General features: G+C 56.5%; 1 protein-coding gene across 3 annotated transcripts in view; it reads right to left on the bottom strand.

Annotated features, from left to right (window-relative positions):
* Positions 1–21166: 21166 nt before the first annotated feature.
* Positions 21167–22208, bottom strand: part of NF2 (NF2, moesin-ezrin-radixin like (MERLIN) tumor suppressor) — a 73464-nt gene continuing 72422 nt past the window's right edge. The window contains exon 16 of one of the 3 annotated variants that reach the window (XM_037510851.1): positions 21167–21481. In XM_037510851.1, coding sequence (XP_037366748.1) covers positions 21431–21481 — 51 coding nt within the window. In that variant the 3' untranslated portion in view covers positions 21167–21430. The remainder of the gene's footprint in view (positions 21482–22208) is intronic. The other 2 variants (XM_054695239.1, XM_037510852.2) reach the window with 2 other exon arrangements.

Below are 22208 nucleotides of genomic sequence, written 5' to 3'. Positions count from 1 at the left end.
GTGTGTGGGAGCAGCGTGTATGCATATGCTGTCCGTGAGGGTGTGTGCATGTGTTTCCAAGTCCACGTGCTGATGGATAAGTGTCAGGTGTCTGCGTGGACACCTATGTGTGCCAAGGTTGTGAACTGGCAAGGGAGGGGTGGCAGGAGCTGGTGGGCAGAAGCCTGCAGGCACGCGTATGTATGTGTGTTGGACTGGGATGGCATGGGCAGGAGTGTACAGATGTGTGTGCATATTTATGAAGGCGGGGTTGACCCTCTGGCTTTAGCATGGCTGGGGCTCTGGGCCCTGCCTCCAGGGGCCCCAGTGGAAACACCTCCCTGCCCCCTTTGGTCCAATCAGCCTATGGCCCCAGCAGGGAAGCTGATTGCCACAGCCCTACCCGGCCCTGCCCTTCTCAAGCTGATTACATTTTTCTGCTTGTTTCTGCTTTTGTTGCTGATTAATCACAGCCCTGTCTTGAGGCCTGGGGAGAGGGCGCTCAGGGAGATTCCAGCCCTGGCCAAGCTGGGCTAGACCAGAACTCAGTCCCAACCCTTCTCAGATATGGCTCTGGAGAGGGCTCCCAGCAGCATTCATGACCCGCAGAGGAGCCAGGAACGGCCCCAGCTGTTTGTCTCAGCCTCTACGGGCCAACCAGTGCTCATCAGGACTTGGGGTGTGAGAGGCCCCCCAAAAACCCCAACTCTGAAGCCCTCCTCTTCTGCCTGTTCCTTCACATTCCACCATTGGAATGGAGCTCCCCGGGTCTCCTGGTGGAGCAGAGGAATAGGGAGGGAGGACCTCAGCACTTGGAGCCAGGCAGGCCTGAGCTCCTGTGTCCACACCTCCTAACTGTGTGACCTTAGTCCTGGGGTCTCGATTTCCCCCCATGCTGTGAGGGTGGCAGTGCCACCTTGCAGGCAGTGGTAAGGATGAAGTGATGTAGCATGGGAGAGGCCTAGCTGTGCCTCCTTGTGTCTCTTGGGAGTTTTTTATTAGCATGAAGATCCCCCCGAGGAATATGAATTAATAATAATTATAGCTGCTATGTATTGATTGACAGTGTGAGCCGCAGCAGCTCACTCCACTGGCCCTTACTGAGTGGCCAACTTGTGCCATCCCAGGCCAGCTGGTGCTAGATCAGGACCCCCTTGCTGAGGACGAGGGGAGGGTGAGCTGGAGCCTAGCGAGGGGATGGTGGGACCCCGAGCTTCCCAGGAGGCTGCCACAGAGCAGGTTGGTTCTTGTCTGAAGAAGGGGCAGCTCCTGCTGCATCCCCTGTGGCTCCCAGCCTTTTTGCCCAGGCAGAGAATTTTCAAAGGATAAGTAGAAACATTTTCTGAGATAAATCAAGCAAAATTCAAATGGGTGGACCTACTGGGAATAGCCAGGCCCTGTGGGTCTGTGCTGAGGGTACAGGGCCCACCAGGAATTGTAGCCCCAAGGTCATGGTACACCCCCCTGTTTAAGCCACCCCTAACACCTCAGGGCCCAGAGCTGACTGTGGGCCCAGGGGACTTCCGCTTGCCAACATCTGCACATGTACCTCTGGTCTATCGACCATGTGGATATCTGGGCTGCCTGGGGCTGTGCATGTGACTGGCTGGGTCCAGTCCCCCAAACCTCTGAAGGGAGTTTGACCTTGTCCCCATTCATGGGTGAGGACACCCCTGTTCACAGAAGGGTTAGGGTGGACCATACAGCCGTATGAGGCAGGGCTGGCATTTAACCCAAGGCCATGCTGATCTCTCCCTGCCCCTCCAGGCTTACAGGAATGCTGCCTTCTCTGGGAACCCCTGTTGACCTCCTTGGCCTGCCACCACTGTGCACATCAGCTCTCTGAGCACCCCCTGGGTAACCCATCCTCCAGCTGGGAGTCAGAGAATGAGGGGGAACTGCTCATGCCTGAGGCTCACAGAGCAAGGGTCAGAGGGCTGGGCAGCATGGTCTGGGTCACAGCACCTTCTGTCTGCTGAAGGCCAGTGGGGGAGGCAAGAACAATTTTTACAGAGGAAAGACAGGGAGACAGGGCTTGAAAATTGGGTGGGAGAGACAATGCTACAAGCAGGAAGAACCCAAAGCTGGCCGTGTGATCTTGGGTGTCTGTGCTTACCTCTCTGAGTCTCAGCCCTCTCAGGAAGGACCCACCTACTCATCTGCTCAATGGCCCCAGAGCAAAGAACTCAGTGCACAGAACATTGTGCCTCTTTCTACCAGCCAAGGGAGCCCCAGGGGGAGGCAGGGTGTGAGAGGACCATCCTCGACTCAGGAAGGCAGGGCCTAGGTTTGCATCCCCCAGGTGCAGCCTCTGTCCCAGAACATCTGCTGAATGAATGAATGAATGAATGAATGAGAGAATGAATGATTCCTCACCCAGCCTTAAGCACTGCAACCCTGTCCTCTCCTCTGCACATCACAGGGGAGCAGATGGCATGATTGCAAGGTGTGAATTATGTCTGTCGCTCCCCCATCTGGGGAAGGTGGTGCTGCCATCACACTTCACTCTCCAGGGTGCCACCAGGAGACTCGTGGATCCCTCCTGAGAGGGTTCTCCGTGAACCTCACCCGTTAGTCCTTGGCTCAGCGTATTGGAGTCCCTGGGAGAGGTCCCCCACCTGTGACTCTGGGAAAATTCACCTAGTGTCAGGGAGACAAGGGGAGCCAAGAGGGGACCTCCCTGTCCAGTGACTGGACCTCCCCTCCAGGAAACTGGAACCCTCCCTCTCAAAACCAGCCTGCTGCCCACGCTCCCTTGCCAGAAACCTCTCCTCCCAGGCCAGCAAGCTCTTGCCACCTACATTCAGCACCAGGGAGAGCTCCCGGCAGAGCCCTGGGCCCTACGGGTGTGGAGAGACCCTGGGGTGACTGACAAGGCAATAAATGAACCCACTGTTCAGAAGAGTAAATCAAAGTGGAGGGAGGACAAGTGCCAAGCTCAAGGTCATGCCAGGACCACGAACCATTACCGTGCCTGAGCGAGATGCCTGTTGGGGGAGACAGGAGGTGCTGGGTGGTGGGGAGGGGCTGCAGAGGCTCTGGCCTTGGCTCCTTGGCTAGGGAACTATATAGTTCCAAGAACCCGCTGGGGACAGTGTCTGGAGGTGAATAAAATATTCATCGTCTGGGCAAACTCACAGTCACTTGATGAATAATGGAATTTATAGACTTGCAGAGGCAGACCCAGCCAGGAGGGGGTGTGAGCCAGGACCCAGAGGCCCCTCTCTGCTCTGATCCTGCCCTGCTCTAGATACCCCCTCTTAGCCCTCAGATGCCCAGTTCCTGGAGGTAACGGGGTATATGGGACAGAGGAGACAGAGTCCATGTCAGAAAAACAGGGTGAAGAGAACAGATCCTTGAATTTGATGCTCCTTGAAAAATAACTTGGTGATGGAGTGTGAGGCAGCTCCTAATTTCTAACAGCCTGGACCTGCAGTCCAGTGTGGCCGGAGGGAGCTCTATTCCCTGAGTGTTGCACTTCTCCTGGCTCAGTTTCCGCCCCTATAAAATGGGGTTGCTACAAGGATCTCATAAGATGGCAAAGGTGACAGTGAGGGGACCCACGAGTTGCTGGGAGGCGGGGCCCTCTCTCAAGCCCCAGACTCCCCTGAGGCCAGAAATGGTCTAGAAGGCAAGAGAAAGCATGACCACAGGAGCAGAGAAACTTTTAGCCCTCAAGGTAGGCTTTGATGTAAATAACTGCAAAAACCTGGCCTGGGCAAGACAGGCACAGGCACTCACCCCCCAGCCCAGATAATCTGCTCTCACCTGCTTGGCTGGCACCTGGATAAGCTTCCCACGAGTGTCCATGATTTGAACCACTGCTCCGGAGGAAGAAGACCTGGTGAGAGATAGTGGGCCTGGGCAGAGCCAAGAGGAAGTCGGGCATGTGCCATGCAGGAAATGACAGAGATCCCTGCCCTTGGTCGCCAGTGGACCTTGGTCTCCCATGCTGGGAGGTGGGACTCTTACCACTGGGGTATGGCCAGTGCTGGCTGGGAAGGGGATCAGGGGTACCTCAGGCCCAGCCCCTATTTCAGACCCGCTTCCTGAGTGACAGCCGTGGCAGCTGGCAGAAGACAAGGTGTGAAGCAGCTCCTAATTGCTCTGGGCTCCCAGATCCCTGACTCAGTCTGTTGCCTCTGACTAGACGCTTGACTGACCTGCCCAGAGTGGCTGCTCCCCTAGAAGAGGCCCCAGAGGCTGCTCCCCTAGAAGAGGCCCCGTCTAGTCTGTGTCTGGCCCAGGCATTGGCCTAAGGCGGTGGGTGCGGGGAATTTGCCTCTCTTTGCAAGGCTTCACCACCTCTGGAGTGGGGCAAAGCTAGGACTCTGTCATCCCTCAGGGGCCTCCCCTCCCCTCTGCATAGCTCTGTGCGACATAAAGGCCATGTGAGTACTCTGCAGCCTCACCCGGCACTCCTGCAACTGCTGGTGGACACAAGCATTTCCTGTGGGGACAGACCTGAGAGAGAAACTGTGTGACCTCGGCGAGCTGTCAGAGTTGGAGTCTTGGGGCTTCAGCTGGGGATGCAATCCTGTTTCTCAGGGTGAGCACAGGAAGGGGAAGGCAGAGAAGGTGCGAGCTCAGGGGCCAGGGCAGACCACACTCAGTCACTATTGCTATGGGGTCTCAGAGGCCCTTTGTGCTCGGGATGCCCAAATGGGCACATTCCTTGGGCTGACTTTTGAGCTTGGTGGCTGTGTGCTTGTCTCCAGCTGGCCGCCCCGCCCCCACCAACACACACACACACACACACACACACACACACACACACACACACCGGACTCGTCCCCGGGTTCCTGCCCCTCTCATCATTCTGTGGAAGCACTTCCAGGACAGGGGATGGAACTCAGGGGCCTGAGCTCTCTGGCTCTCGCAAGGGGTTTCTCACACCCTCCCCAGTTCTCCCTCAGGAGAACGAGGTTACTTGCCTGGCTTCCTGCATCTAGCCCAATGCTGGCCCTTCCCCGTGTGAGCTGCGGCCTGCGCCTGCCGCCACGTGGCTCGGGCGGCCTGTGTTTGCACACCTCCAGGATGGGGAGCTCACCTTCTCCCACCCGCCAAGGCAGAGCCAGCGCTTGCCTATTCGGTGAGCTCGGCTTTGTGTTCCCAGGTCTCTCCTGTTCTGAGACAAGGCACAGAGGGCCCCCAAAGGGGCACCTGCTTGTCACCTGGGAGAGAGGTGCTGGCCTGTGCGCAGCTCATCAGAGTGCATACTCCCCTCCAAGGTGGGGGCACCTAGTAAGGAAGACACCTCGAGCCTCCAGGCAGAGGGCACTGTGGAGGCAGAGCGGAGGCGTGCTTTCAGAAGAGAAACTACCTCCCCTTGACCTAGGGCTCAGCAGGGCAGATTAGCCTGGCACTGAGAGGCTGGGGCATGGAGCAAGTAGGCTTGGACAAGGGGAGGGGCTGCCCAGAGAAGACCTGGTCTTTTGGGAGCCCCTCCTCCCCAGCTGTTGCTGGTTCTATAGAGAACCGGACTATGATCCTGTGGAGTCTCTGAAGTTGGGGGGATGGCCCTGGGGTGGGACGCGAGGACAAGGACCCCGGTGTGGGTAGAGGGTGGACAGTGGAGGATCTTCCTTCTGAGCCACTGTCCTCCAGAGCCAAGCCAGGCCTGCAGCCCTGGCCCCACGGGTACCCCGCCCAGAGGCCTGCTAATGGGCCTCTGCGGCCCACAGTGCCCCGGTTGTGTCGAGCCTAAGTGATGATAAAATCGACAGCAGTTTAATTGGTAATTTTAATCCTGGACAGAGCAGTAATGGCGTTACTAATTGGATCGTTAGAGATTTGTGCTTTATGGCTGTGTAATTAGAGAAGCTGTGGGGGGCCGGGGTGAACTGGGGGGCCATGCAGGGCCAGGGGCAGGAAGCAGCAGGCAGGGCCCCTTCCCAGACTGGGGCTGGGTTACCACTGGGACCTGCTGCTCTTATGCTGCTCCTTCTGAGCAGAGCCCCGAGGCAGCTGAGTGAGGGGGGTCCTAGCCAGGGTCTGCACATGCCCATCCCTGACCTGGGGGGTCCCCTTCTATGGGGAGAAGGATTGTGAGTAATGCATAAAGGAAACCCAAAACTCATAGCGTAGTTCCCTTTAGAATGGGGTGGAGTGGCTCCCACAAGCCCAGCGCCTCCTGTCCTCACACGTTTGTCCCCTGTGCCCAGTGGGCTCTCACACCTGCATGCAGCCTTGCCGTGGGCTCCGCGCATGCGCCTGCGTCCTGACCTTCAAGTCTCTGTCCCCCCAGGACTCTGAGTAACAATAAAGTATCCTTCTTTCAGCATAGGAAGGGTCCTTTCACCCTGCTCATTTCTCGGGTGGACACCTGGGGCCTGAGGGGAGGGGACACCCTTGTGTGTACTCCATGCCGGCCTTGTACGTGCACGTGAGGCTCACCAGCCGTGAACGCCAGCATCTAGTGGGTTCTGTGCCATTCTGCACTGTATGAAGCCAACCATTGGGAGCATGAAGAGGAATGATGGGGGCCCCGGGGACCCCAGGGCACTGGGGACCAATATCCTGAAGTGGCTTGTGGAAGGGAGGCAGGGTGGAGAGTCCTTTGGGCTGATTTCACAAATGACTAGAGCTATGTCTGGCACTCAGTAGAGATTTTCTGGATTAATCAGTGAAGGAAAGAATAAAAGAAAAAGGAGAAAGGAGAAAGGGAAGGAGGATTGTCCCCTTCCCTGCCCTTTGGCTCTCTCGTGCCTCAGCGCTATCTAGCCTGCCCCTGGCTGCTTTCCGGTGGCGTCCGCCTTATTCCATGGGGAACCAAAGTCGCTGCCCTCACCTCTTTGCCCTCACCTCCTCCCCTTGCTTGTCTGTTCTAGCTGTGTGACCTGACCACTGTCCACTCCTGGCAGAGGGCCAGGCACACCCTGCCACAGGGCCTTTGCACTTGCTGTGCAAGTGTAGCTGCCAAGAACGCTCTCTTCCTAAATGTCTTAATTGCTTACTCCTTCAGGTCTTTACTCAAAAGTTACTTTTCCAATGTGCCTTCCCTGATCACCAACTTAACCACGCCCCCCTTCAACACACACATACACATATACACACACACATACACACACATACACACACACACAGACAAACCAAGCCTGTTCTCCCAATACTCTACTGTCCTGGCTTTCACTTAGCACAACCTAACATCCAGAGACTCTCCTTTCTTGCTTGGTGCTGGATTTCATTTACTGCTGCATCCTAAGTGTCGTAACACACAGTAGGTGCTTGTACTTGGTTGGTGAATGAATGAATGAATGAATGAATGAATGAATGAAGACCTGAGGTTCCCTACAGAGTTGACCCTGGGAAAGGTGGGCAAGTTGTAGGGGTATGTGAATTGAAGGGGGCAGGGTGGTGGCTGGAATATCCCTGGCTCCAGCTATTCCCTCTGGCCACCCCAGCTCCCACCCCAGCAGCAGCTCATCAAGAATCAGCACCCCAGCGACCTACATCAGTAAATTACTTGGCCAGTGGGGGAGGGGAAATAAAAATGTCATCTTCCTGCCAAATGCTGTGGAGCAGCACCACCCAGGTGCCCTGTCAGCCTGCCCTACAGTCCCCTTCAGCCAGGTCACTCTGTGGCCTCAACTGCCTCCTTCATATCCCCCAAGGAGTGGCCACCTCCAGGTGGCTTTGGGGCCTCAAGGAGACTCCTCTTCTGCTGACCCAGTTTCCTCTTCCCTGAAATCCCACTGTCAGCACCGAGGTACACTGCACCCAAGGCCAAGCACCAGAGTGGGGCGCTCAGCAACACCCTGCCCACCCGCCTGGCCCAGCTTCCTCAGGCTTTGCCAGGTGATGTATGGCCCACTGGCCCTGCCAGGAAGTGACAGTAGATGGATGGGCAGTGCTGAAGGGTGGGCTCAGAGCCAGGAGCTGGGAGCAGGGAGGGGGAGGGGCCTGGCTCTGGAGTAAGCAATTCCCGGAATGGCCTGACCAGGGCAGGAGGGGGAGTGCTGAAGAGTGGCTGGCCTGGCTCCACAACATGGCCCTCAGCGAGGGGAAGTACAGGCACTGGGGGTCCTGGCTCCTGATGGCAGCTCTCCAGGCCTCAGTTTCCTCATCTGTAAAATGGCAGTGAATCAACTCTGGGAGGCAGCAGGGAGGATCAACTGAGAGAATGCACACCAGGCACAGCCCCTGGAGTCAGGGGTGCTCTGCCACCCTCTCCCCGGTTAGCCTGGTGCTGGGTCAGTGAGGTGAGGTCCCTAAAATCCTCTTCCTGCTCTCTGTACCTTCCCTTTCCTGACCTTTGGGAGAATAGCACAGCCAGAGATGGACAGGACCTTGGGAAGTTTCTACTTTGATCTCTTTCCCATTTCCCAGATGGGAAAACTGAGATCTGGAGAGAGGAAGAATCTGCCCAAGTTCAGGTGAGGGGCTTAGGATATCCCTAGAAGTGATTTCTGAAAGAAGCCCTTTGTCATCGTAGACTGAAAGGGTGGGGCATGGGGGGCCAGAGCAGCTGCCCAGCAGTTGGGGAAGGACAGTAGGACAGCACTGGGCACGGGGAAGGGGGCCGCGAGGGAGGCCCGTGCACTTGCTGCAGCCGAGTCAGGATGTGCCAGACGCCTCTGTGGGCTCTGTCTGCATCCAAGGAGACCAGGACACTGGGTGGACGGACAGTGTGTCCTTGCTGGCTGGGCCTGGAGGAAGGATGGGGAATAGGGGGGTCATTCTGGGAACCGGGGCTGCTTTCTGGGGGCCTGGGCAGTGCCTCCCAGCATCTGCTCACCTGTCCTGATCCCCAGAGGAGCCTGGACCCGACATAGGGGCTCCCAGTGGCTGTGGACACAGGACACAGATGTTCAAGGACAGTTGTGGTGGACACGGGGGTGGGGGGCGTGCACAGGTGCGCGGGGGCCTGTCCGTGCAGACGTGTGCGTCATGGCAAAGTGCGTGTGCTGAGCGGATATACACGTGCAGGGCCCGAACACCTGACTCTGAGGCCCAGGGCAGACAGTCGTGGCAGATGCATGTAGGTGTAGCCTGTGTCCTCTGGGCTTCTCCGTATATGCAGGTGGAGGTGAGGCAGGCAGGGGAGAGACTCAACCTCACTCAAGACTCACCAGGCCATGCCCGAGCTCAGCCTCAGCTTCAGTCAAAAGCAACAGGGTTGGTGCCCCATGTCAGATGGGGGAACTGAAGGCAGCAGCCTGCCCAAAGCCATGGGGTTCCTGCCTTCTGCATGAAAAAGACCCCTGTCCCAGCCTCCTCACAAGATAAGAAAATGCCCCATCACAGTGGGACATGGGTTTGACTCTGGAGAAAGGCTCTGTGGCAGATCTTGGCCTGGGGGAAGTATTCCGGAGGGTGAGTCCTGCTTTGAACTTGAACCTTTGAATAGGGCCAGGCCATGGCCATGGAATCCAAGGGTTCTCTGGAGCCTGTGCAGAGGAGGAAGCCCTAGCTCCGTCTCGTCTCATCTCTGAACCTGTTTCCTCACCCGCAGAATGACCCTCCCCAGTACTGCCGGGCCCGGACACCATAGCCCTTGCCTGAGCAGGAGGACTGGAGACCCAAGGTCATCTCAGGGACGAGACCACAGTGGGCCCGGCTGGCTGTGCACTCTTGCCCATCTGGGAGGGGGATGAACTCAGGCGAGGAAGGAGGGGCAGAGGCACTGGGGAGGGAGGCAGGCCTTCCAGTTCACTTAGTGAAGGGATTTGTCATTTTAATGATGTGATATTTCTTGCCTTGGCTCCTTTCGTGGCGGCCCAAAGGGGACAGCAGCCTCCCTGAATAAGGTGGTGCTGGTGCCGGCGGGGGCGGGGGAGTGGTGGTGTCCTCAGACTCCTGCTCCTGGCCAGGCTGAGTGAGGCTAGTGCCCAGGCCTGGACGCTGGGGTTGGAGAGGACCAGCGCTCCACAGAACCTCACCGCAGGCCAGCTCTAAACTGACCCCCATTCAGTCTCCACGCTTTAGTCACCCTGAACTTGTTGCAGCCTTCTTACTTCCAGGCCTTTGGGCCAGCTGCTCCTCGGCTCAGTCAGATCCACAGATCTGGTCAGCAGCTCTCGCTGAAGCCCTCTGTTTGCCCCATGACACATCTGTCACATTGGAGGTGACGCTGGTCTGACTTGCTTGCTCTGGGTTCCAGCACATAGTAGGCCCTTGATTAATGTTTGTTGAATGACTGAATAAGGGGGTGCAGAGCTGCCCTCCTGATCCTGGGGCGCAGCGGGGAGGATGCGGGTGGTAGTGGCAGTGAGGGTGGCCCAGCAGGAGGCCCATCCATCAGTCTGGCACCGCGCCTGACCAGATGGAGCTGAGCCCCCAGGGGAGGGGAGAGGAGGAAAAGATCCATCACCCATCAGTAGGTCGCGGGTGTGTGGGCGTGTTGCACCTGCCCCCCACGGGATCCTCATCCATCATGCTGTCCCAGGGACACTGGGAAGGGGTGAGCGGGGGGCAGCGTTTCCACAGAATCTTCAGGAATCTGCAGATCTCTAGTGTGCAGGGAAACCGAGGCCTGGAGCGGGGAGACAGAAGTTTAAATGAGGGCCTCTGGGGTGAGACCAATGAGTGTTTGAGTGACGGCCTGGGAGTCACTCATGTGACCCTGGGAGCCAATGTCCTCATCTGTAAAATGGGGACACAGCAGTGCCCCATCCCTCGGGAGAAGGGAGGATTCCCTGAGAAAAGTCACCATGCCTGGCTTGTACACCCCCCTTGGTTCCTGCTCTTTGGTTGGTGACAGCAGGGGCGGAGGGGGGGGCAGGGGGGAGGAGGAGGGAGGAGCGACGAGGAGGCAGTGGCTGTGGCAGTTTCAAGTGGCAGGGCCTGTGGACTCGGGCAGGACTGGCTAATTGTCTGGGCTGGCAGGGGGAAGGAGCCGGACATGGATGCTCCTCCTGCCAAGGGGCTGGGGGAGGGGTGGCTGAATGATGATCAGACCCCAAGGTGATTACAGCGACTGGCCCCACCAGCTGGCCAGGGGCTTCCTGCCCCAGACTCTCTCAGCCCCGCACCGGCCCTTTGCTGGGAAGTCACCACCACCCTCCTCCTTCGCATTTTAATTAAAACAAGCCCTCTCTGAGCCATCAGTCCACCTGAACTGCACAGGGCCTAGGGAGTGGGGTAATAACCTTGGGCATTAAGATCCTCATTCCTCCTGCGGGGAAGCCGACCCTCGTTCTTTCACTTGGCAGTTACCCACCCAGCACCTACCGGGTGCCAGGACCTGCGCTGGACAAGAGAGATCAGACAAGAAAGCTTCAGCCACCTGCTTGCCCCGACACTCCGGAGGTTCCAGGGGATCTGGTCTGAGTTTTGCATCCAATGTGGGCCTGAGAGATAAATGAGAATGTGCCCCAACATCACCCATTTGGGTGGTGAGTGCCCAGGGCCCAGCGCTGTGTTGAGCACTGGAAAGTGCATTATTTCACTTACTCTGAGGCAGACATCAGTGACCCCATTTTCAACTGAGAAAACTTGAGGTCAAAGGGGTGCTGTGACCTGTTTGGGGTCCTCCCAGCTGGGAAGAGGCCCAAATCTGCACCCAGAACTTGCCCTCTTCCCAACCAACAAGGGCAACCCCCACTGGCCGTGGAGGAGTAGCCCAGTGGGGGGCTTGTGAAGGCCCACGTGCCCCCTGGCCCTCAAGTTTGGCAGCACCAAGCCCACCTACACACCCCAACTTCCTCATGAATGTGGGGTGAGGGCTGGGCCAGAGGGGCTCCCTGAAGCTGAGGAGCAGGCAGGAGTCACTGGCTGCGCTGAGCCGTCCCCTCCTGCCTCACATAGGAGCAACGGCCGGGCTTGGAGAAGCCACCAGGTAAGGACTTAAGTGGGGGCCACGTCCTGAGGGCCCTTGTGTGTGCGGTGGTAATGGTGGTCCCCTGAGGACTATTGAGGGTTAAAGAGAGATGAAGTGTGCCAAGGCCAGCACAGATCACTGTTGTGATTATTTCCATCTTCCTTGGTCCCTGGCCAGAGCAAGCGCTCAGGGGACATCGTGGCCCTGACCCCAGGCATACGGAGCTGGGCTTGGGGAGGGGGCTGTGGCTGGCCTGTGCGGACCTACCCAGCAGAGCAGAACCGGCTCTAATGAAGTGGCCCCAGCCCGGCACTGATTTCACGACTCGGTGGCTACTTCCCAGCCGGTAAATGTCACTGGAGAGAGCAGCGTGGCACCTGGCATGGACCCAGTCTCGGGCGAGAGCGGGAAGGCTGCAGGAGGAGCCAGGGATGCCCATGGAATGCTGATGCCAGCCCAGCGCTCCCAGACCCCTCAGCCGCCTCACCAAGCCCTGGGGGTGCTGTGACCAGCCATCTGCAGCTGTCACCCCCTCGGGAAGCGCTTGCATCACTGGCCCCTCTCCTGCCCGCTCACAAGGGCCCCATGCTGGGAGGACTCCCCCCAGGCCCACAGTCACATACCCCTCTCTTCTTGGAAGTGTGGGGGAGGGGTTCAGGGTGGCCTGGAGCGGGGCCCAGGACCCGGAGTGGGAGGTGGCCCTGTCTGAGATTCCCTCCTGGCCCATGATGGTGGCATTTGTTGCCCTGAGCTGTCTTCTTCGATAACTGAGTCGGGACAAGCTAACAGTAAATAGCTAACACCACACAGTGGCAGGCCTTGCTAATAAATGCTCACTGTGGCCGGCGCCGGCTCAGAACCTGGCACCTGTGACCCTATTCAACCCCTGCGATGGCCCTGTGGTTGGCTGGGAACTGACTCCATCGTGTGGGAGAGGATGTGCGGCTGATGAGGCCAAATCCTCTTCTTCCAGCAGCACAGGGGAGGGAGAACCCCCTTTCTGCTCTGCTGTGCCACCCACAGCTCTCGTGGGACCCTGTCTCTGCCCTGACTCCACATCCAGAGAAGGTAGTGCCGGCCCTCGGGCCCTTGGTGTCTGTCCCACGGCATCCTGCCTCCCCCACCCCCTGGACTGCCAAGAGGCTAGAGGTGGCGGTGGGTGTGACAGGGAGGAGATCTGTTGAATTGCTCATCTCAGACTCTCAGACGCCCCAGTGTCCTGGCTTACGGGGGCCACAGGGAGGGAGTGGGGGTGCATGTCCATTCCTGGTCTGTGTGGTGGTGCAACCTGGGCCTGCCAAGACAGGAGTCCAGAGGCAGCCCGTCTCCACCAAGTGGAGGTGTGGTACTGCTCACAGCTCTCCCCTGCCTCCCCTCTCTCTCTCTCTCTAGAAGCTCCAGCTCCAAGGCCCAGACCGAAAAATCAAGATGCGCCCAACCCTCACCCACCCTAGAGTCACATTGCCTGGGCACATCAATGAGTTACTGCCCCTCGGGCTGTGAGGGTATCTGAGGCCGACCCTGTGGAGAGCAGGGAACGGTGCCCGGTGCCCTGGAGGCAGACAGCAGCCCTGATCACTCCAACTCCTTCCCTGTTGCTACGAAGTTGCTGAGGCCCCTCAGCCTGTGGGAGCCATTCCCAAGTTACTCGCATCTCCTGGCCCCTGCCCTGCCTGAGGAGCACCCCCAGGAGCCCTGTCCCCCTGACCTCCTGCCTGGTGGGCCCTCACTGTGCCTCGCACAGACCGCCATGGCAAATGGGGTTGCTGGATTGGGACTGGATTGGGGGAAGTGGCCTCCGGGAGCCGAGGGGGTGGAGGCTCACAGCCCGCTCTGTGGGGGACACCGCTCCATCTGGAAGCTGCTCTCTGCTCCCCCTGCTCGACATTTCCGGGGACCTTCCCACGTGGGGCGGAGAGCCCAGGCATCCCCAGCCGCTCTCACCCTTCCATGGGAAAAGAGGAGGGAGGAGAAAAGCCGTGTTAATAAAAGAATAGGATACTGCCACGACTCCGGCTGTGCAGCTCGGAATAGCAATGTGCTTTCTCAAGGCAAACAGAACTCCCCAGGTGTTAATGCAAATTCACTCCAGTTAAGATGAAAGAGGGTTGTTTCCCCCTTTGCTGGCTAATATGAAGGACTTCATAGATTCAGCCTCAGGAACTCAGGCTGGGAGCGGAAGGCTGGGGGAGGGATGCAGGCCTGGGCAAAGAAGGGAGGTCCCCCGTGGGCTTAGGGCAGAGCAACTGTCACAGCAGGCCTGGCTGGTGGTGCGGCTCACGCCATCCCTTCCTCTACCCAGGCTGGCAGAAGCTGGGCCCGCTGCTCGGGAGGAGAGAGCAGGAAAGACGAGGGTGGCGATGCCAACCCCTCATCCTGGTGCCCACTGCCCTTCACATTCATTCCGGGCAGGCACCACAACTGCCAGTGCCCAGTTTGTGCCAGAGGATCCTGGGGCTAGGAGAAAGGATGGGCAAGCTTGGCTGTCTGTGTGGGACCCTGATTCTTGTCCAGCTCCGGCAGTGGCTGCCCCTGGGGGATCCTGGACCAATTACCCCCTTCCTTCTGGCTCCTTGAAGGGTGAAGCTGGTTTGACAGGGCCTGGGAGAGGAGCCCGAGGAGTACATTTAGAAATGACATTTATGGGCCTCCCCTGGTGGCGCAGAGGTTGAGCGCTGGGTTGCGAGGCTGCCCGCAGCCGCTGCAGCGTCAGTTCAATCCCCGGCCACCGGCGAGGGTCCCACCAAAAAAAAATAATAATAATAATTAAAAAATGATGTTTATAGGCTGTTGGAGCCGGAAGCTGCCTCAGAGTTCCTCTGGCCTGTTCTGTGGTCGAGGACGTGGAAGCCTGGAGTGGACAGGACCCGCTCAAGGCCTCACAGCTGGAAGCCGAGCTGGAGGGCCCAGAACCCAAGCCTGTTCTCTGAATGCGGACTGGACCTGCGTGGCCCTCTGTGGGACAGTCTGGGTGGCTCCGCCAGTCACAGACCCCTTCTTCCAACAGTGGGAGGTTCTTCTCCAGCCCGGGGCACCCGGGCTGAGCTGCCCAGGCCAGGCTGCTCCGGTGTGGCACACACATTTCCCTCAGAATTATCCTCCACTGAAATTTACCCAAGGCCCAAGCACGTACAGCATCAGCACATACAGCGGATGGGTGCCGTGTCCTGGGAAAGTATCTGGGGACTCAGCTGGCCATGAGGGGACGTTACTGGCCCTCAGTGGTCCACTTCACTTGTCTGAATTTAACGCCCCACTGAGGGTAAGTGGCACAGCAGGTGCCCACAGTGAGACACCTCTGCAGCCTTCTTGGCTTTTGTTTACTGACTTAATTCCTTCAGATCAAAGGCTGCCCCTTCCTCCCCAGCAGGCAGATGGGGGAATTACATTATTTATATTGGAAATGGGCAAAACCCCACAGGGACTTCTTCCTTATGCCTGATAAGAGAAAATTAGGTCACTGCCGTGCCTTCCTGGCGTCTGCGGTTGGGTTTTTACAGCCCAGGTACCCATGGGCTCAGGGCAGGGCTCCAGGTGCAGAGGTAAGGCCTGCCCGCCTAGCTCCTCTTCCACCCTGAGCTTCCAGTAAATTATTGACCAGAGCAGCAGGTATTCATGTGACCAGACCAGAACATCCTCTGCAGGAACCCCAGCCTGGGTTATCTATCATCTCCTGGGCTTTGCAGCTGGCACTGGGCAAACACAGGGAGGACAAACAGGCCAGATGCAGCTTCATTAGGTCCCCGGTACAGGTGGAGGTGATGGGGCCCACATGGGGGCTGCTGTTGGGCCTGGGCCCAACAAATGGAGACTTCCTCTGGGTGACCACTGCTCTCTTCTGGGCTTCCTCTTGCCACCACCCCCACCCAGGAAGCATCCAGAAGAAGAACCGTCCTCCCCCAGTGGCAGTGTGCCAAGAGCTCCCTAGGCATTACGGTCCCCCACAAAACCTATAACGTCTCCCTTTTACAGATGAAGAAACTGCAGATGCCCAAAGGTTAGGTCACTTGCTTAGGGTCATATGGCTGGGAAGTGGCTGAACAGGGACTTGAACCCAGGTGTGTCTGAGTTGCTAGTCAGGAAGGGCGCTGAGCCACTAGTAGGTGTCGACCCCACCTCGGGCTGGCTGTGAATGCTGCATGTTTCTCCCTGTGAGCTGCTTCTGGTGCTAGTAAATAACAGTGCCACTGCTACCTAGCCTCAGTTTTTTTCTTAGAAAACTGAGCACTTTTTGCATCTTTATGTCATCCCAGCAATAATCCAGAGGTACCCGGAGGCATCATTCTCAACCCTCTTTCTAGAGGAGGAAGCAGGTTTCGGGGAGCATAGCGCCTGGCCCTGCAGGGCAGGGGGAGCCAGGTGGCAGAGAGCAAATGTGCAGCAGGGGAGGGGTGAGGCGGGCTCTTGTTCTCCGACTATGAAGCTCTTCAGATGTCTTGATTTCTTCGGCTTAGAGGCATCATGCCAGGTGCTGTCCTGGGGCTACCTCCCCAATGAGAAATGGGCATCGAGAGGGAACCAGGAGAGGACATGGCGGGTTCCTCTCGGAGACACTTCAGGTGCTCGTGAAGCTGACGGATGGCCGAGCTGTCTGTGAGCGAGCCCTGGGACTGCGGCCTGCCGAGGCAGCCTCCTGCCGTAATGCAGTGATGACAGGCTGCCAGGGAGCCCCGCCACTCCGGCCGGGAGGGGAGAGGAGCCCTTGGCCTCTCGCAGCTGTCTGCGCTGTCTGAGAAGGAAAGAGACTGCGTATGGCTCGACTTTCTGTTCCCCAGACGTACAAAAATTTAGATTAGACACGGTTGCAGCAATCTCGCCAATACCTTTCCCCGGCCCAGTCCTGCTGCCAACTTGTTACATGTGGGAGGCTCCCGAGCTGCTCCTCCAAAGTGAAGGCTGCCGGGGTGGGTGGCGTGGGCACATCTGCCAGGCTCTCAGTTCTCAGATGAGGACCAAAGGCAAAAGGACAAAGTGTTGGCAGGGAGGCCAGAGGATCCACGCAGGGATCCCATGAGAGTGGGCTGCAAACGCCACAATTAAGTACTGAGACCCGGTCAGCAGCTTTGGGCTGACAGCACAGTCAAAACAGAAGGGGACAAAGGCGGAGGAGAAATCGACCGGTCATCCCATACCAAATCCCAATACGATTAATTTTAGCCACACTTATGGAAACCTCGAGAGCTGTGTGAACACATTACTATCTTATGAGGGTTAGGAGGTAGCTTAAAAAAAAAATCAGTGAAAATATTGTCTGGATGGTTTCAAAATGCTCAGTATTATGAAGTACTTTTTCGGGCTTAGACTACACAGAAAATCAAACTATTTCGAACCATTGAAAATAGCATCGGCCTTTTAAAAAAATGAGGCTATTTTACCTTATTTCTCCAATAAGCAGCTTAATATAGTTACTAAATTTATAAATTTAAAACAAAATAATGTTACAATTTCCTAGTTTGTTTTTTTAAAAGATTTATTTATTTATGCATACAAGAGCTGGGGTACAGGCCAGCCGTGCAGGGGTGAGAGGATTCACCAGAGACAGAGTGGGGAACAGAACAGGCAGACTGACTGAAATACACTGCTGAGGGGAGCAGCGGGTGAGACAGGAAAGGTCTGCTGTGCTATGCAGGTAGCTCCCTGGCCAGCTGGATCGAACTTGTGCTGCAGAGGCTGCGGATAGCTTCACAGTGCTGTGCTTAACCTCTTGCACCCTAGTTTGTTTTTTTAAATAAGTTCCTTTTTTTTTTAAATGCTTACAAGAGCTGGGGTGTAGGCCAGAGGTATAGGGGGTGAGAGGATACACCAGAGACAAGAGTGGAGAGCAGAAGAGGCAGATCTACTGAAATACACTGCTGAGGGGAGCAGTGGGTAAGACAGGAGAGGTCTGCTGCGCCATGTGGGTCAGCTCCCTGGCCGGGGATGGAACTCATTCTGCAGTGGCTAGTGACAGCTTGACAGTGCTGAGACTTAACCCCTTGCACCACCAGGGAGGCCCACAATTCCCTAGTTTTTACAACTTTAAACATATCTTTCTAAAACATAAAGAGTTATATTTAACTCAAATTCTTTCGGAAAATCTGGGGTGTTCTGATAGGTTATTTTCCTTACTGCTTGTACAGTGAAGACCTGAAATGTATTCTGACATGTCTGACAGGCATGACTGTTCCCTTGGAAGTCTTGATAACTCACTGTGCCACTGAAATCTCTGATTTTGGACAGTGTGATTTGAGATAGTTTATTAGGTTTTGGTCTTAATAAAGGACTTATGTAGATTAAAAAAAGAAAATAGAAACAAAACGAAAAATGCAAGCTCTGCAGTGGTAATTCCCAACCTCAAGTGTGATTCGAGTGTGAATGTCGTGTGGCTTCAGGACAACAGCTCGGTGTCACTAGCTGTTGCAGACAGTGCCCAGGGCCCCGGTGGCTCTGCAAGCCTCCCCACCACCCACTTTCTCCAGACCCAGAATGGGGCAACCAGGAAGGAGAAGCACCTAGGAGATCACCCAGTCCAGTGCCCTACTCTTCAGGTCTGGAACTGGGAGTGGACGGGGCGTGTGGAGAGGAAATGAGGGCACTGGGACCTGGTTCTGGGTCCTTTCTGACCCTGTATACCCCGCAGGAAAAGGGAAGGAAGTTCCCAGATGAAGGTATAGTAAGGGGTGCTGTATCATCAGCACGGAAAAGGTGATGCTTTTAAGACATGGGACTCGTGTTGAAGTCTGGCAGTCTGGGAGGATAGTTCCCTCACAGAGCCCACGAGAGGCAGCCTTGCCACCCAGTGTCATCTCCGCAACAAGCAGACTGAGGAAGTCCAAGACAAACTTTTTACAACTTAGAATTTTTATTAAAACAATCATTTAAATTACAACAGTCCCCCAGAATAGAAACTAGCTTTCCATGGTGTGGCCCTGACAGGAGGCGGGACTCTGGCCTGAAGGGAGGTCGGGTTTGACATCTTTGAAAATGGATGGAGTATCCCTGGAAGCCCAAGAGGGGCATCCTGGCTCCAGGGCATCTGGGGGAAGCTGTCTCCCTGCCAAGGCCACTCTCTCCAGGGGCTGCCTGGCCCCAGCCCTGTCAGTGAGGAACACTTAGTCACCGTAGCTGGTTGTCAGCCTCTGGTCTTGCTGTTTTGATTTGAAAGGGAAAAAAAGGGAGAGAGAGAGAAATCTGTCCCCTAGATTACAAAACACAGTCACTTAAGAAGTGTTATGTAATGCCACGGGGTGTTGTCTAGCAGGGTCTGGCAGGCACATGAATAACTGAGCAGGTACCACAGGTCAGGGTGCTGTGGCTGAGGTGGGGGCTCGGTCAGGGTGAACTAGGTGGTCTGTGCTGCCACAGGTAAGGGTCAATAGCACAGTCCCACGGAGTGTTGCTAGCCGGGCAGTGTTTTCCCAGCGTGGTGTTGCTGCCCAAGAACCATCAGAAGTCTCGTAATGAAATAATCGCAGCCAGGGCCCTGCTCTCAGTGGACGTCCTTACTTGAGAAGCTCCTCTGCCCTAAAAACGTTCACTTAGAAAGAAAGCAGTCAGGTGGCCACAGGCACAAGTCTCTGAAAAACAAGCTCCCCTTTCTCAGGGCTGCCATCCTCCCCACCTGGCCAGGTGCCCGCCAGCTCTCGTCTCCAAGGAGAGCCCAAGTGTTCAGGCTGAGTGAGTCTGCTCCAGGCTGAGGGTGGTCCTGTCACAGCTCAGACACCAGCTGGCTCCTTTGTGGCCACACGGCTGGGCATTTCCCGGACTTCAGACTTACACATAGCAGTTTAAAAAATGAAAAAACAAGGTCTAACAACGTTTTATAAGCCACCAGCCAGCTCCTGTGCCCACAGTACTGTTACAGATTAAATTCACAGGTCGGGAGGAAATTTCCTCACGGAAATTCAGGGATGCGTGGCGAGCCTGATGGAGTCGCAACACAAGAACCAGAGCTTAAGTTACAAACGCCTGAGGATGTCCCTTCCCCAAACCCCCACCCAGGTTGCGGGAAGAGACCTTTGAGGGAGAGGGAGACACAGGGAATTGTTTTAGTCACAGTCATCTATGCTTAGTGTTCAGAGGCGGAGCCCCACCCTACATGTCCTAAAGGCTGCTGACACAGAGGGCTGACGTCCTTAGGGCAAGGTGGCCCGAGAAGCTGGCAGGCGGTACCAGACACCACGAGGTCAGCCTGACTGGAAAAAAGGCTCAGTTTCTCAAAACCACATAGAATTGCCAAAGACACCTCTGTTCTCAGGAAATCTCCAGGCCTTCCCCTGTCTTCATCTAACAATCATCCTTTCCCTGGTTAAGACAAATCACCTGCTCTACACAACAGCCCCAGTGGAGGGATCTGAAGGGACAGTTGGTTGCCTGGCACTGGCAGCCATGGAGAGAGGAAAGGAGAATGGCTCCAACCCAAGTAGTGAGTGTGAGTGTGACTACGGGTGGTTCTGTGACCTGTTGCTGCCCCCATGAAGGTGAGCTGCGTGCCAGCGGGTGTGAAGCACCGTCTGTGAGTGACCCTGTGACTGGCTCGCACTGGGGGGGAGGGGTGGACAAAGGGACCCCACACAGCCCGCAGGTCTTCTGATATATAAGGTACATAAAGGGCTTTCTGGGGGACAAAGGCAACAGCAAAATGAGGCCCAGGGACAACAATGGGTTAGGAGGGGCTGGTAGTGACCTGGAGAAAAGGTGATTCAGATGAGCCCCACAGATGGGGGCGGTAGAGCTCAGTGTTTGGGCAGTAGGAGGCAGTGCCCATGAGGCTCGAGTGCCTTAAGAGCCCTCCCTGCCCCCGTCAGGGCTGGGCTATCAGGTGCCGACTAGAGCATGACAGGGAGACCCCTGTCCGGCACAGGCAGGAGAGGCTAAGGCTGAAGGGAAGTGGGGAAGACATACCTGGCTCCCTGCATGCCTCTAGGACCCTGGTCTGGGGTGGTAGGAGTTCCATGAATGTTCTGTGTGGTGCAGATTCTTACAAGGCTCTACTGGCCTCCCAGACCCTCTGCTGGCAGCCAGACCGTCATCACAGCTTCTACCTAAAATCTTTCCCCAGTCACAGCTCCCTTTCCCATTCCCTGCCAACTGGCAGCGAGATGGCTCGGCTGCCCAGGGTGCCTGGGCCCAGGGCCCATCGCTTGGCTCACTGTGAGCAGTGGGCATATGGTCACTGACGATGTGCAGGCAGGTCGCTCTGGGCCTCGGTTCAGGTGGGCCATGCTTCTTCTCTGCATGTCAGTACCTCAACAGATGCATGCCATTCATCTCAACAGGAGCAGATGAATGTTCTGGAACCCTGGGGAGGTGAGGGTGTTAGCACCAGTCTCCAGGTCTCCGGGGGGACTGTGCACTTCATTCCCTACAACCACTTCCCAGCACTGGACAGTAAGATGCACACCCCAGGGTACCTTTCACGAAGGAGAAATAGGACCCCTCGATAGACAAGGAAAGACAAATACTTCTCAAAAAATTTAAAGACTCGGGTGAGGAGAACTCAAACCCTGTGAGAGAGAGCTCTGCAGGGTCAAGGTTCAAGGCAATTGCACAAGAAGGGGGCTGGGCTCTCCACTCAGCTGGGGAAAGTTCCAGAGCTCCCACGGAAGCTCCCAGACAGCTCAACTACAGATGGCTCCCGTGTTGTCTGACCCATCCCGCCGGTGCAGGGAGCAGCAGAAGTGGCAGATCCTGGGGTGGCTGGGTCACCTGCTAGAGCTCTTCAAAGAAGGCCACTCGGGACTTGGCACTCTGCAAGGTGAGCTGCAAGGAAGCAAAGAAGAAGTTGAAGGGGGACCGATTTCCGCTCTTTCGTAACAGGGTGCCATCCTGCTGTGGACCAACCTCAAAGGTGGTTTGGAATGAAAGGGAAGACTGTTCAAATAGCTGTTCAAGAAGCTGGTGATCAGTCCAGAGTTGCCCAAGAATTCAAATGAGGAGGTGACAAATGAAGACATGCCAGGAGGGAAGGCTGGTGGGGCAAAAGCACGTCAGCAGGAAAATGTCATCTCACAATGGCATGAGATCCCTGGACATTTAAACAGAGTTTCACATTCCCGTCTACAAAAGAGCCTCAAAGATGACCTCTGTGATGTGCTGTCTGCAGCGGTGCCAGCCTGGGATGCTAATCCTTGCCAGGGCTCACAGGAACAGCCTGTCAGGGTAAGTGCCTGGGTCCTCATACCCTGGAGATGCCACTGGGCAAGGCAACACGGCCTCATGCAAGGCAGGCCTGTGTTGCATGAGTAAGAGCTTGTCCCTTCTGCTCCTTGGTTCCTCGGGTGGCCTAGGGCTGACTTGCCCACGACCCAGCAGCTGAGAGGGGGTTTCCTTCCATGAACTGGGAGGCGAGAGGCTTTTGTCGGTGGGGCTGGTTCAGGCAGGGAGGACGGTGCCCACAGGCAGTGTTCCGCCAGAAACTAAGGCTGCCCCGGAAGAGCGGAAGAGCATTGCCCTGAGCAGCACAGAGCTGGGAGACAGGGAAGGGAGG

This window comes from Talpa occidentalis, unplaced genomic scaffold, assembly GCF_014898055.3.
Source record: "Talpa occidentalis isolate TD23 unplaced genomic scaffold, MPIMG_talOcc4v2.1 talOcc4.14, whole genome shotgun sequence".
Lineage (NCBI taxonomy): Eukaryota > Metazoa > Chordata > Mammalia > Eulipotyphla > Talpidae > Talpa > Talpa occidentalis.
The sequence above is the reverse complement of the archived record's forward strand: the minus strand, read 5'-3'. Positions and strand labels throughout refer to the sequence as shown.